General features: G+C 38.0%; 1 protein-coding gene across 1 annotated transcript; it reads left to right on the top strand.

Moving 5' to 3' along the window:
- Positions 1-10,037: 10,037 nt before the first annotated feature.
- Positions 10,038-14,307, top strand: UBP6 (ubiquitin-specific protease 6). Its single transcript, XM_079040428.1, has 18 exons — positions 10,038-10,218; positions 10,757-10,902; positions 10,995-11,030; positions 11,117-11,224; positions 11,330-11,430; positions 11,530-11,656; positions 11,761-11,820; positions 11,905-11,972; positions 12,101-12,151; positions 12,254-12,362; positions 12,447-12,535; positions 12,600-12,669; positions 12,763-12,843; positions 13,004-13,102; positions 13,197-13,245; positions 13,769-13,876; positions 13,954-14,028; positions 14,124-14,307. Exons 1-18 carry the CDS (start codon positions 10,209-10,211, stop codon positions 14,177-14,179), a joined length of 1,443 nt encoding a protein of 480 aa, XP_078896554.1. The 5' UTR covers positions 10,038-10,208; the 3' UTR covers positions 14,180-14,307.
- Positions 14,308-15,030: the final 723 nt, after the last annotated feature.

Genomic DNA, 15,030 nt, shown 5'->3' with positions numbered 1-15,030 from the left:
TAATTAAGTTGTATGAACATCTCTTAGTTATTAATTTCATATGATTTATTGTGACCACATAGTTGTATGTCTAGGAATAACGAATATGAAACTAGAATTAACTAGAAGATAGGTAAGTTAATGTGTGAGTTTGTTTGATGAACATCAGCAAGAGGTTAATTGAAGGGCCAATTTAATTAACCATTACAAGTCTTGTTTAACCCGAATCAATAACTAGGAAATCCGTTAATTTAGACAACTGGCCACTACTTGAGTTAATTTGTTTCCTAAGGATTAGTAATATCGAACGTGAAACAAATCATCTTAGTCGGTAGCCAATGAAGAATTAATCTGATACATTGAAATCATCCATGGGAACAAGTGAGTCGAACCAAAACAGAAGTCCTCTTTATTATTGAATTTGGTTGATTTTTATTTGCTTAGCTCTTAGTTTCTTAGTTTATGTTACCCATTTTCTATTACTTGTTTTATTTAGATAATATTAGCATTTATTTTAATTGTTTACCATTCCCTGTGTTCGATACCCTACTTGCTTGAACTATATTACTAATCGATAGGTACACTTCCTTTCGTGTGTTTATTTTGTGTCTAAGTTAGTAGGATTAAAACTAGTTCGTTTCACACACATCAATACTCGATTCGAGAAAGGTCGAGATGAGACCGGGAAACTTGTAGTGTGTGCGTATGATCCCTCAGCAGTGATGAGTATTATGATAATATTGCGATATGCTTTCAGCATGGTGACATTGTGAGAGAGACCAGTGGGCGGATCAGGCGCAGGCGAGGGATCAGGCTCGGGTTTAGGGGCCGAGCAGCTCGAGGAGTGGATGAGGGAGTTGATATCAGCTGAGGTTACGCGTAGTATCCTAGACCAGACTCCTGTGATCTTTGGCACGGTCAAGAAGGGTATACTGGAGATCTTGGATGAGAGGTTGGGAGCCTTTTGTACTGAGATAATGGCTTTGATGGGAGCACATACTATGACATTTCGAGAGTTTAGAGCTTGCGGAGCACCAAATTATCATGGGGCTAGGGACCCCATCGCTAGCAGCAGGTGGTTGGCCGATGTTGCCAACGCGTTCCGTACGAGCCGGTGTCCTGAGGGGGACAAGGTTAGACTTGCGTCCTGTCTTCTGAAGGACAGAGCGAGGGATTGGTGGGAGGAGGTTGGTCATGCCATTGGTGATGATGTCGCATTGGACGCGATGACATGGAGCGATTTCTCGGCCAGGTTCAGGGCTGAGTTTTCGCCGATTATTGAGGCGCAACAGCTGGCACGGGAGTTTCAGGATTTGACACAGACTACTGAGACTATGGCGGAGATCACCGCCAAGTTCAGGGAGAGGGCCCTTCTTGTTCCGCAGTATGTCGTAGATGAGGAGATGAAGAAGGCCCGATACCACGAGATGTTGAGGGATGACATCAGGCAGTTTGTGAGCAGGTCCAGCTGCAAAACGTTGGAGCATATGATCGCACGAGCTAGAGAGAGAGATTGATTTGGAGCAGATCCGGAAGAGGAAGCCAAATGAGGTTCAGGTAGCCACAGGTTCGGGCAAAAGGCCCAAGGGGTCAGATTTGAGATCGAGGGATTACAAGAGCCGCGGCCGCTGCGGGAGGTGCGGCAGGACGCACGAGGGTGCGTGTAGGAGTGGTAGTGGTGGAGATTCAGGCTGCTTCAAGTGCGGCCGAACTGGTCATCTTAGCAGGGATTGTACAGCTACAACCACACAGGGATCAGACTTGATATGTTTCCACTGCAGTCAGCGGGGCCACAAGAAGGCCCAGTGCCCCAATTTGTTTTCGGCAGGACGGGTGATAGCACCTGCCCCTGCAACTTTGAGGATCACAGACGGCCGTCAGGGCCGAGCAGAGGCGCTTGCGGTAGGAGGCAGGGCTTTTCAAATGACTACCATGGAGACACGAGTAGCTCTGGACGTTGCAGGTACGTGTCTTTCGTTTTCTGCTTTCTCTGTTCATGATTACATTGTTATGGTTCTGCATCGATATTGGTATGGCTATTATAGAATTATACGGCTTGCTTGTGATTTAGTTATATGCCATCTGCATACCTTGGATATTAAAATGATAGTAGGGGGTTGTGCCCGATGGAAGCAGACTACTCAGCATGCAGTAACTATAGCATGCTTATATGGGACTCAATAATGTTCCGCTAGATTCGAAAAGGTGTTATTGAGTGATGGATCAGTTAGGTCCCTAGCTATGGCAAGCTTGGTTCATCAGCAGATTGTTTGCGGTATAACATAGAAGATTGGGAATTCTTCTTAAGCATTAAGCAGTGAGGTATAAGAAGGATCAAAGTGGGGGAGAACCCTCCGAGTGTACAATGGTAAGAGCACGCAGATCCAGGATGAGTACACGACCTCTGAGAAGGAAAAGAAGTAGCACAACAATGGATGGCTTAATGAGTTCAGGGTTGGGAGTTTGAGAAAATTCCCAACAGTTAGATCATGTAATCAAAATGGTTGGTATATGGTTGGAATCTCAGGATGGAGGATCACCTGCAGGACTCGAAAGAGTTGGAATGAGGATTTTGAGAATGGTAGCATGGGATGCTTCCGTGTTAATAGTCAGTGGCAGAGTCAGCATGTATAGCATGGTAGATCAGCGGGAGAGCCGCAGCTTTTTGTGTCAGCAGTTAGTGAGTATGGAAGGAGTTGTAAGACTGCGGGTAAGTCATAGCATTCCCTAGTAGCTTAGTTAGCGGAGTTGGGGCGAGGCCCTTACCTCCTAGCGATCCAGGTAGGAATCAGGAATGGGTAGTGGATGAGAATAGTATGGATCTTGCCTGCATAGCCCTAGAGAGGTGAGACCTTGGGAGAGGCCGCTCCAGGATGTAGTTGGGTGAGACCCGTGGGCGAGGCCCGTGTGAGAGTAGCAGTATAGGTGAAACTTGAGAGCAGGGTTGCTCAGTAGTATAGTCAGGTGAGACCCCTGGGCGAGGCCCGTGAGTTTTAGTAGCATAGATGGGACCTGGTAAGGACCTTAGGGTCAAAGTAGGGGATCGAGGATCCCAGGACTTGTAGCGCCAGAATGGCAGAGTAGAGGGGGCGGTATTAGGTAGCCTAAGTTTCCTCGGAAGTCGCTGGGAGCGACAAGAAGTTTGTTTTGGGGCTAGCGACCGGTGGGAGCCGGTAATCCAGATATTGATAGATCAATAGGGACCAGGGTGGTCTCGGTTCATCCGGAAGGCAGATAAGGGACAACAGAAATTTCCAGTCAGTGGCAGTAATGGTAAGCAGACTATGGTGGAATTCAGTTAGTTGATCGAGGGGTGCTCAGCACCAAGTTATAGTAGTGAGAAGTGTCCAGTGGATACTGGTGGTAATGACCCGTACTGGAAGTAGCGGGGGTAATGGAGTTGGTTAAGGATAGGACCTTCACAGTGGCCGAGGAAGTAGTTAGTTATGGAACGTTGCCTTGGGGAGGCCAGAAAACGCACAAGGAAAGAAGGGGATGAACCCCTAGGATGTCTAACATAAGTACTCGGGGAGTACCAGAAGGATTGTCAGTTGAGTAGGTTGTGTTTCCAGGAAGGTCAGGGTTAGGGTAAACCCGAGAATATTATTCGCAAGGATTAATGATAGTCAGAATAACCGGGCAGAAAGCCAGCGGAGGTAGTCAACGGGTGTTAGGTTTTCCCAAGCAGAGTGTTGAAGGCAGATTGCAGGAGGGTTGGCCATAGAGAAACTTCAAGGATGAAGTTTAGTTTAAGTGGGGGAGAGTTGTAACACCCATAATTTGAAAGACCAAGAAAGTAAAGGAAAACCCTAAGTCAAGGGGGGGGGTTAACTCGTCGAGTCTAGGGTGGAACTCGACGAGTCCGAGCGGAATTCGGGTCGAAGAGTAAGTGACCAACTCGACGAGTCCGTCTGGATTGGGAAACCCTAAATCCGGGACTTTAGGCACTATTTAAGCGTCTTATTCTCTCCATTAGGGTTCCTTGGAGCCTCTCTCATCCAGAAACTAAAACCCTCAACCTCCATTGTTGCATATTTAAGTCTCTTGCCATTTTTGGGTGATTTGAAGGAAGAAGGAAGGAAGGAATCATTGGGGCTTCAAGGATTGGATTTAGATCCAAAGTTTGGGTCACCTTTCAGAGTTATTGAAGGTATTAAGTCGTTATTTTCACCCTTCTTCATCTAGATCTACCTTGGTTATGAGTTTTGGAGCTTTTATGCCATGTTTAAGAACCATTTCGAGTTAGAAGCCCATATATGAAGTTGCTACTTCAGATCTAAGTGTATCTTGGCCTAGAAAATCATAAAGCATCAGTCTATGGGTTGGTTGTTAAGCCTCTTTGTCTTAAACCCTAGTTTGTAGTGTTTTGAGCCTTGATCTCCTTAGTTATACGTAAAGTTTGCAACTTTACGTGGGGAATGGACTTTGGAAAGTATGGATCTATGATTTGGAGCCCCTGCATGGCTCGAAATGCCACTGAATGGATTAAGAACTGGAGCGACTCGGCGAGTCACATGGGTGGACTCGGTGTGTTTGATGAAGTTGGGCAGGAACTCGGCGAGTTGGAAGAACAACTCGACGAGTCTGTTGAAGATTGCCTGGGACTCGGCAAGTCTGTTCTTGGACTCGGCGAGTCAAGTTGCGAAACCCCAAACCCTTCAAGTTAAGACTCGGATCAAGTGAGTTGAGTGGGGACTCAGTGAGTTGGAAAGGTCAGGACTCGGAAATCGGTAGACTCGGCGAGTCAGGGGCTGACTCGGCGAGTCGAGTCGCGAATGAAAGGATTCTGAGCTAATGAACTCGGCGAGTCAGTAGGCAGACTCGGCGAGTAGGGTTGACCTGGAAGGTTGAATTTGACCAGATTTGACTTAGTTGACTTTTGGAGAATAGTTAAGCTAAGTGATATATGTTTTGTTATTGGTAGCTCGGGGAGCTAGTGGAGCAGCGGTTCAGGAAATTGTCGGTCAGCATCCAGAGGGGTTACCAGCAAGTTTAGCAGTACGAGGTGAGTTTCCCTTTGTGTGAATGGGTCTACGGCCACAATGCCGGCCCATGTAGTTATGAGTAGGAAGACCCGGGGGTTAGCCATAGGCGCAATATGCTAGAATAATATTCAGGACCAAGGTCCAATGATAGCGGGCGGGTGCCCAAGGAATGGTTTATATGATAGTTTATACTTGTTGTCTGTGTGATACATGTATGTGCCTGGTAGGGAGGTGAGTGTGGGCGAGGTCCCAAATCTCACCAATAATAGAGTGTGGACGGTGTTCCATATCTCATTAGCAGCAGAATAGGGGCGAGGCCCAAGTTAGGGAAAGAGTGAGTGTAGGTTAGGCTCGTATCTCATTATCAGTAGGAGCGTGGACAGGGTTCCATGACTCATCAGTAGCAGGGCAAGAGCGAGGCCCAAGATAGGCGAGGCCTCAGGACAAGATTTATTAGTATATGTTAGCTTATGTGTTGTGATATGATTATGTGTTAGTATATGTTAGCAGGCGAGGCCCAATGACAGGCGAGGCCTAAGTGAAACAGATCTGTATCGAAGCGGGGCTCGAAGTCAGGCGAGGCCTGGAGCAGCGGGGCCGTTGTAGCGGGCGAGGCCCGAAGTAGCGGGCGTGGCCCAGTATATGTCATATGTGTTTATGCAGGGTATGTGGTAGGTTGGGGAACTCACTAAGCTTCGTGCTTACGGTTTTCAGTTTTGGTTTCAGGTACTTCCGGTAGCGGAGGGAAGAGCTCGGGGTGATCGCATGGCACACACCATAGTTTAGACAGTCTGGGATGTTTTACTCTGATAATGAACATATGTTTTAGAAATTAATACTCTGAATTATGTTATGGCTTATGAAGTTATGATATGTTTTTATGGATTGATAAATGCGTTTTAAGTAATGTTTTATAAAAGAAACTTTTAGTCTTGAAAATTAGGACGTTACACTTCCCTTCCCTCAAAACCCTAATCTCGAGCCTAAGCCTTGTGTGTGAAGAGTTTGAAGCTTGTTAGTGATTTTGGTGCTCTTTTGTTGAAGAAGATGGCTATCGAAGAAGGTGGTGTTACTTACAAGCTTGTGGATCCAAAAACTACCCCGCTTTGTGCATGTTTTGAAGGTATAAAGTTTATACCTTGATGTGTTTTTTTCTAGATCTCCATAGATGAGTTTTTGTGAGCTTTTCCCCCAAGCTTGGACCTTTGTGAGTATGGAGTACTCCAAAGCATATTAGTTGTCCTTTTCATGTGTTTTTGGTCTTGTAGATTCAAAAAAATGGTTGCTTGATGGTCTATTTCTAGACGTGCGAGAGTTTGGTGGTGTTGAGTAAGGAATAAGTTAGGATTTTAAGGTTTAAGCTCATTTCAGCCATGCAAAGGCTTAAAGTTATGGACTTTATGGGTTAATACATTCTAAGGAGGTCAAATCTATGTTTGGATTGCATGTCATAATGATTAAGACATTTTGGAGCGATTTTTGGGATCAGATGACGTACACCCCACATACTTCTGGCTACGCCTAGCATAGCTAGACATGACCTCGGCTCATCGGATCCCTCGAGTACGTTGCATGTAGAGAAGTGTACGCCCAACGTACATGCTACGCAGTTGACTTTTGCTGACATGCTACACAGTTGACTTTTGCTGACATGCTACGCAGTTGACTTTTGATGACTTTTGACTTTTGGTCAAGATTTAGGGTTTGGGACCATGGAAGGGGAAAAATGGCCTTTTGCCCTTAAAGAGCCTAGTTGTGGGATTTGGACTTGTAAGTTGAGTTATGGACATTAATTATTAATTAGGGTTAATTATTGTGATATTAGGCGGAGTCTAGTTCTGGCAGTTTGGGTGTGAGATTTATCTGTCATCAGTATCAGGCGAGTCGCCTCACTTATTCTTACATGCGTGGTAAAATAATTGTATTTGTGATGACCAACGAGGTCTAGCTGTTATTAATGTGCTATCTTGTTTATGTGTGACTGAGACTGCTGATAGTCTCCAGGGTTGCTGATGACCCACAGGGCGTGTTGTTTACCCACTGAGACCGCTGATAGTCCCCATGGTTGTTGATAACCCATAACTGTTTATTTATGATGTTTTGTATGTGGTATTTTGGGGAACTTACTAAGCTTCGTGCTTATAGTTGTTGGTTATATGTGTTTCAGGTACTTATGAGGATCGTGGGAAGACAAAGGTCTGATTGTACACACTCGCTGGGAGATTTGTTACTGGGGCATTTTGTAATACTATGATATTTTGTGATGATGATTTTTATTTGACACTTATGTTTTTCCGATGACTTGGTTTAAGAACAATATTTTGGGTAATTTATAAATGAAAATTTTGATTTGAATTTGAGGTGTTAAATTTGGCCTCGAAACTGCGTTGTGGTGACCATTTGACCTGTGGTCAATTGCAGCCAACTTATGCGACTGCATCGTGGCGATCTATTTACCACACCATGGTAACTGGAGATCAACAAAGTGCATTGCTCAGTCCATTCCAACTTTGGGGACAACTTTTCCTTTAACTTCCAACCTTCATAACTTCTTCATTATATTCTCGTTTTTTATGATCTTTATATACACACGAAGGTGGGAACATACTCTAAAACTATGTTAAATCATTTCTCATTGACTTAATATGGGTCTTAATATATTAATTCACAATCTTGGCCTAAAAAACATAAAAGTACCCATTTTCAAATCTCTTAATTTTTTCAGATTCTTACATAAAAGGTGTTCATTTGCTGTCTTATTGTAAAAGGTTGGTGGGCAATGACGAGTTTACTATGTTTTGGAAAGATATATGGTTAGAAAATGCTCGTTTATTGACTATGTTTCATGGATTGTTTTTACTATAATTGAATAAGCAAGTGAAAGTTGCAAAAAAAAAAAAAATGAATGGGTTGTTTTTTACCTTGTTTTGAAGGCATCCAAAGGGGGGGGGGGGTGACAGAGAGCAGAGTGACACACTTCTTGCTCTCATGGAGTTGGTTTCTTTGTCTTATGTTCTAGATAGATGCATTTGAAGTTTATCTGGTACGGATGATTTTTTTGGTTGCTTTAGTGCGGGTTCATATTGATGTATATAAGTTGCCTTCATTGGTGGGAAATTGACATACCTATGTTGTTTTGTTATGAAGATTGGTTAACATGGATATCGCCTCTGTACATTTTGTCTCTTCAAAAAACTGTTTCTGGAAGCGGTTTTTGTTGTTTCTTGGTGGCACATTTGGAATTTTAGTAATAAGACTATTTTTGGTAGTATTATGCCAAAGAAGTCTCTGATTTTGATAACATTGTCTTAAATTCTTTTACTTTGTGTTAAGGTATGCATAAGTCTATGTTTAACTAGTTGGTATGGCTTCAAAGTCATATGCTTGTTCTTATGTAACTTTCTTTTTTGTTGTTGTGCTAGCTTCTTGCTAGTTTTTATTTAATGAAATTATTGTCATTATAAAAAAAGCTATAATCACTTATATATATATGCTTTGAAACTACAATCCTCAAAATGATTCGTAACCATCAGTACATTACATTTTCATGTGATATACCTTATTTCTTTTTAATATGAAATGTTCATTTGTAAATGTAACTGTTTGGCCAACATTTTACGTTTTAAACCAAACAACTTAAATTATTATACCCTTCAGTTTCACTTTTTTGTTTACTCATAAACCATTTCAATTTTCGATCGCGCCAAAATAGTTTTGGCTTAAGGGGTGTTTGTGATTGGTTATTTGAAGTGTTTATTGACCACAAAACAAGCTATTTTAAGCGTTGATATGATAATATTACAAATACTTATTGACTTAAATATGGAGTATTTGTAAGTTACATCATCCTTACTTATTGACTTAAATAAAGCGTTTTTAGTAATCTATTTCTCATTACACATATAAAAAAACTGTGCTAAACACTAAAAAGTAACCTATCAACTTATTACATTTTAGTACCAAATAAGCTAGACCCGATAATTTGATACTCAACACGCGTTTTCAGTGTATGAGTTTTAGAAATTCGTATTTCGTGTCTACACAAATTTGAAATTCATGTTTCGTGTCTTACACGTGTCAAACATGAATTTACTTGTTTAAACATGTACAATACACAAATTAAATCTTTGTGACACGACACACGAATAAACACGTATAGACACGTATAAACACGTGTAACACATATATATTATTCGAAGTATGAATTTAAAAAATACATGTACCGAAAGTTTAAGGATAAATTTCGAAACATTTTAAAATAGATCTCTAAATAAAATAAAATCATGTTCCGTTTATATTTTTTAACCGCATTCGACAAGTCACAAAAGAATAAGTGAATAACCATAAATCCTAATCGTCTTTTTCAAGTCCATCACTTCATCTTTTGTGCAACTTCACTAGGGTTCAGGGGTCTTTTTCTCACTGAACGATGAAGCTCTCGACTACCATCTCATAACTCACGACTATCAAGCCTCGCATCTCTGCCAACATCCAATTTTCGGCTAAGCTCCGAACTTTGGATTTCTCTTTAACCGAATCAGGAAACTCACGACTCTCAAGCCTCTAATCTTCGAAATTCCACCATAGCTTCTTTAGAGTTTATGACTTCTAAAAAGTATGTATTCATGTTATGACACTTGTCACACAAAATTATTATGTGTCATGTTCGTTTTTGATACCCAAGGCAAGTTTTACAATTCGTTTTGTGTTTGAGTTTGATAAATCATTGTCTGACACATACACACAATACACATACACAGATTGCCAAGTCTAAAATAAACTAATCTAAACATTTTTTTTAAATCCATATCATAACACCATATAAAATAATCATTATTCTATAAAAAGACAAAAATTATTTTAAATAAGCAAAATATAAACACCCATTTTAATTTCATCAAGCCTTATAATATGTTAAGGCTTAGTTTGTTAACATAGTGGACAAAAACTTATAATTTAACCAACATTTTGATTTGAATTTTAAATTTGGTTGGCTTAATGGGCCATTAAATGGGCCCAATTGACAAATACGGCGGTACACTCCACACATTCACATACATAATTACACATAACGAGATTTCCCCTCACCGAACTCTTTTATTGACGCTCTCTCGAATCTCCTAAAGCTTCTTCTACGTTGGTCTCTCGGTTATCGTTGCCCTTTCCTCCAAGCAAACACCACAACACAAACCTCTCTCTTTTCTCCCGCTCGATCGCGCCAACAACCAGAAGCTCCTCCAAATTATGCCGACAGGTCCATTAATCATTGAAATTGCAATTGATTTATACGTTGATTCACGAATCAACACCAGTTTGTGCACATCATTGCTTGTGATTTATGTAAAGTAAACACATTTCATTGTAGTTAATTTCCGGTTTATATGTTATTTACTTGCGATTATTGACTTTGAACGTGTTCTAGTTAATTTAAATCGTTGTTATGCTTCAATTTACTTATCTAGGGCTCAATCTGGGGAATAAGATTATATAAGTTCTGGTTTTTGATGGATTGACATTGGTTCTCTTATGTGGTTTGCTGGAGACCAATCAATGAGTTTCATTGTAGTTACTTGACTAGCTAATGTTTGTGTATTCGATAGAAATAAACAATATCTCACGCTGGCACACATTGTAAGTTCATTTGCCTTTCATTCGAAAAGAAAAATATGCTGCTAGAGTACACTGGGCACAACTTCACAATTGTATATGCACTTACTTGACAACTTTGCAGTTTAAAGTTTCTCTTAAGAAGGTATGTTTTTGACACTTTCATTCATATGTTCTTATCACAGTGAGTGTGAAATGGCAAAAAGAGCTATACCCAGCAGTGGAGATAGATACAACCCAGCCTCCATATGTTTTTAAATGTCAGTTGTATGACCTCACAGGGGTACCACCCGAGAGGCAAAAGATAATGATGAAAGGTGGATTACTAAAGGTAATCCTGTGTTTCTACACCCCATAAATATAGTATTACACTATCTATTATCTGAGATCTTTATATAATCTCCCTAATTTTTTTGTTAACAGGATGACTCTGATTGGTCAAAATTAGGGGTTAAAGAGGTAAATAGCCTTTCTCTAGCATTTGAAAACAGTTAATTGTCTCACACTTATGGAACTGGTGGTGATTATTCTTTTATTATTTATAGGGTCAAAAGTTAATGATGATGGGAACTGCTGATGAGATTGTAAAGGCTCCAGAGAAGGGCCCCGTTTTCATGGAAGACCTTCCGGAAGAAGAACTAGCAGTTGCTGTGGTAAAAGTCTCTTGCCTTTTTATTTGCACATGCAAAATTCATTTTAGGTTATTTTACAATTGATGCTTGTAGAAAAACCAACCTACCCTTTTTCTATTTTTGTAGGGGCATTCTGCTGGATTATTCAATCTGGGAAATACCTGTTACATGAATTCCACCATGCAATGTTTGCATTCGGTTCCAGAGCTTAAATCTGCTTTGATTGAGTTAGTTCTTGTTCTCTGTTTCAACTTAATTGTCAACTGAATGTAATTATTTTCTGTGATGAAGTTGATAAATCTTTTTGCAAACTTGTTATTAATCAGGTATCCCCAATCTGGCAGAAGCAATGATTTAGATCAATCTTCTCATCTTTTGACTGTTGCAACACGAGATTTATTTAGTGAGCTTGATAAAAATGTCAAGCCAGTTGCACCTATGCAGTTTTGGATGGTGAATTCCCCCCTAAAGATTCTTCATTGATTGATTATCAGTCAATATGATTGTTTTTTTTTTTTTTCAAATAATTCTCAAAAGGGTATGTTTATTAATGACAGGTATTGCGGAAAAAGTATCCTCAATTTGGTCAGCAGCATAATGGATCCTTCATGCAACAGGTTTCTTTGACTTTATTTTTTTATAATATTAATTTTCATCACTCAAATTGTCTAAATCTTTTAAATTTTGATACTCAACACCAGGATGCTGAAGAATGCTGGACACAGATTTTGTATACTCTATCTCAAGCCCTTAGATCTCCAGGTTCCAGGTATTTTTTTTTGTTTTTGTTTTTGTTCATGATTTCTTTATAAACAGAAAACATTCAATACAGACATGAGTTATTTATTTTATTTTTTCAAATTGTTAACCATTATATTGTTTTAATTTAATCTACAGTCAAAGTATCGATACAGTGAAGGGACTTTTTGGCATTGACCTTGTTAGCAGGTATGCACTTGTTGCATTTACTTTACATAACATTTTCATGTATTAAATAATGTATATGGTATCAAATATTTTATTTTGTTTGACTTTATGTTGACTTTGTAGGGTGCATTGTGCTGAGAGTGGTGAAGAAAGTTTAGAAACAGAGTCAATTTATTCTCTTAAATGCCACATATCACATGAAGTCAATCATTTGCATGAGGGGCTGAAACATGTAATTTTTGTTATTCACATTTATACTTTTATTATTCTACTTATTTGATCATATCATAATTAATTATTGACTTATTATATTCAGGGGTTGAAATCAGAGCTAGAAAAGGCTTCTCCTTCTTTGGGTCGAAGTGCAGTTTACTTGAAGGATTCACGCATTAATGGATTACCAAAGTAAGATGAGTATTATTATTTCAAGTTTTTGTTAAAAAATCTAATATGTTGACTTATTTGCAAGGTATTTGACTATTCAATTTGTGCGATTTTTCTGGAAGAGGGAATCTAATCAGAAAGCAAAGATTTTGAGGGTAATAAACTAACTTACCTTTTCATTGTATGTTATTACTTAAAAGTTAAAAGTCAAGATTTTGTTGACTATTTGTTTGTTTAAAATTTTTCAGAAAGTGGATTATCCATTGGAGTTGGATATTTTTGATCTTTGTTCAGATGAACTTCGCAAAAAGCTGGAAGCTCCTCGACAGGTTTGTAATTTTTTATTTTTTATATCCACTATATATATATTTTTTAATCTTTTTTCTTGTATGCAAGTTAAAACTAAAAAGTAAAAAAAAAATGATGTTTATACTTTATTACATCTGATATCTGTTAATATTTGGATTTCAATTTTTTTTGAAATTTTAGATGTTAAGAGAGGAAGATGGTAGAAAGGCTGGTTTGAAACTCAAAGAAAAAACTCCTCCTGCTTCAGCAGACAATGATGTTAAGATGTCTGATGCACAGGTATTTAATTTTGGTTACAATTTATATAACTCCTCTTGAATCTTACAAAACTATATTTTTAGAAAAATAAACATTTGTTTTTTTTTTCCTACAGGGACAATCAAATGAAAGTGGAGAATCATCTAAAGCTGCTTCTGGAGAAGGTTAACATTTTTTTATTATTATAAAGTTTTCTTTTTTTGTTTTTCCTTATAAAATCTTGTCTTAATATATTAAGACACTAACTGTTTACCTATTTCTTTATTCTTCCTGACTCATCTCAAGTTCAAATCGATGAATATTGTGATATTTGTTTTACAGAATGTAAGGATAAAATGGTCATTTAGTCTCGTTCAAACATTTTATTTACAGTCTAGAAAAGAAACTTACTTTATGTATATATACAACAGTTTATACATACATACATCATTACTTATTCAGCCACTTTAGACTTAATAGGAAAAAAAGAAAAAGAAAAAGGTGAGATGGAGACTTATTAATATCGATCACTTGTCCATACAAAAGACATAAATGCCCTCCTCAATCCTTATCATAATCATCATAACTTTGTTAACATTTCACATCAATCCTGTTTTGTCCAGTCCAGTCTTGTGTAACTTTATAGTTTAATATATATATTTTTATAATTATGATGATGATGATGATGATGATGTGTATATATTTCAGATAAGAAAAAGCAGTTGACGGGAGTATATGATTTGGTTGCTGTGCTGACTCATAAAGGCAGAAGTGCAGATTCAGGTCATTATGTTGCTTGGGTCAAACAAGAGAATGGTGAGTCACTCCATTCATTCAATTATTTGTTTTTACCAAAATATATGAAAAAATAATTGATATTGGTATAATAATAGGGAAATGGATCCAATTTGATGATGATAATCCAATCCCACAAAGGGAAGAAGATATAACAAAACTTTCTGGAGGAGGTAATAATTAATTATTTGAAATACTATTTTATATATAGAGATACAATTTATACTCTTGGATTGATTGATTGTTTTGTTGTTTGTTGTTATAACAGGTGATTGGCATATGGCTTACATTTGCATGTACAAGGCTCGCACCATTGACATTTGAGATGTAATGTTATTTATTATAAATTATAAATTATAAATTATAATCATATCGTGTTTGATTGATGATGTTTTTTTAGTGAAAATTATACACAAAGAGACTTGCGGTTTGATGCAATGTTGATTGATTCATCTGTTTGGTGTTCTTTGAATTCCATGGATATAATTAATAGTTATAGAGATTATATTAGTAAATTCATCAACTGTTTTTGTATATCAACCTTTATTATACGTCTTCATCTTGAGTGACTATGACATGTTACCCGATTTGGATTGCAAGTTTAGGCCCAATTAATAGGAAACCTTTTATGATATTTAATATCTAAAGGGTTGGTTGATATGTTTTTATTAGGTCCGATAAAAGCTAAGTTTTGATTCGGATTTAATAGGATAGATTGTTAGATATCATATTTAGAAGCTTTTGACTTGGTCTTCATTTTTTTGATGTCAGATATCTTGTTGAGTTAGATTTTGACTTAGATTTGATTTAGTCAACAATTACAACATTTAAATGACCATCATATGCAAATGGTGGTATTTCGTTTACTAATTTCGAAAGTTGGGAGGACTTGTTTTTTTGTAGGTTTTTTTTGATGCATTTTTAATATATATTAAAACAGAAATCTTATGATATCATCTTAAACAATCTGAGTTTTTGATTGTATTTCAATCTTATGTTTTTCATCTTTAAATCAAATTGTTAACATTATCTTTCCTAAATGGAATGTATTTAATCCCAATAAAAGTTTTCTAATTCTCAAATAAAATTAACTTACATCCGTTGAAATGAAATGTATTTAATTTCAATAAAAGCTTCTTATATTTTAAGTATTGAATTTCACGTTATAAAGGTTT

Source organism: Lactuca serriola, chromosome 4 (assembly GCF_051521515.1).
Source record: "Lactuca serriola cultivar US96UC23 chromosome 4, Lser_US96UC23_V15, whole genome shotgun sequence".
NCBI lineage: Eukaryota > Viridiplantae > Streptophyta > Magnoliopsida > Asterales > Asteraceae > Lactuca > Lactuca serriola.
The sequence above is the reverse complement of the archived record's forward strand: the minus strand, read 5'-3'. Positions and strand labels throughout refer to the sequence as shown.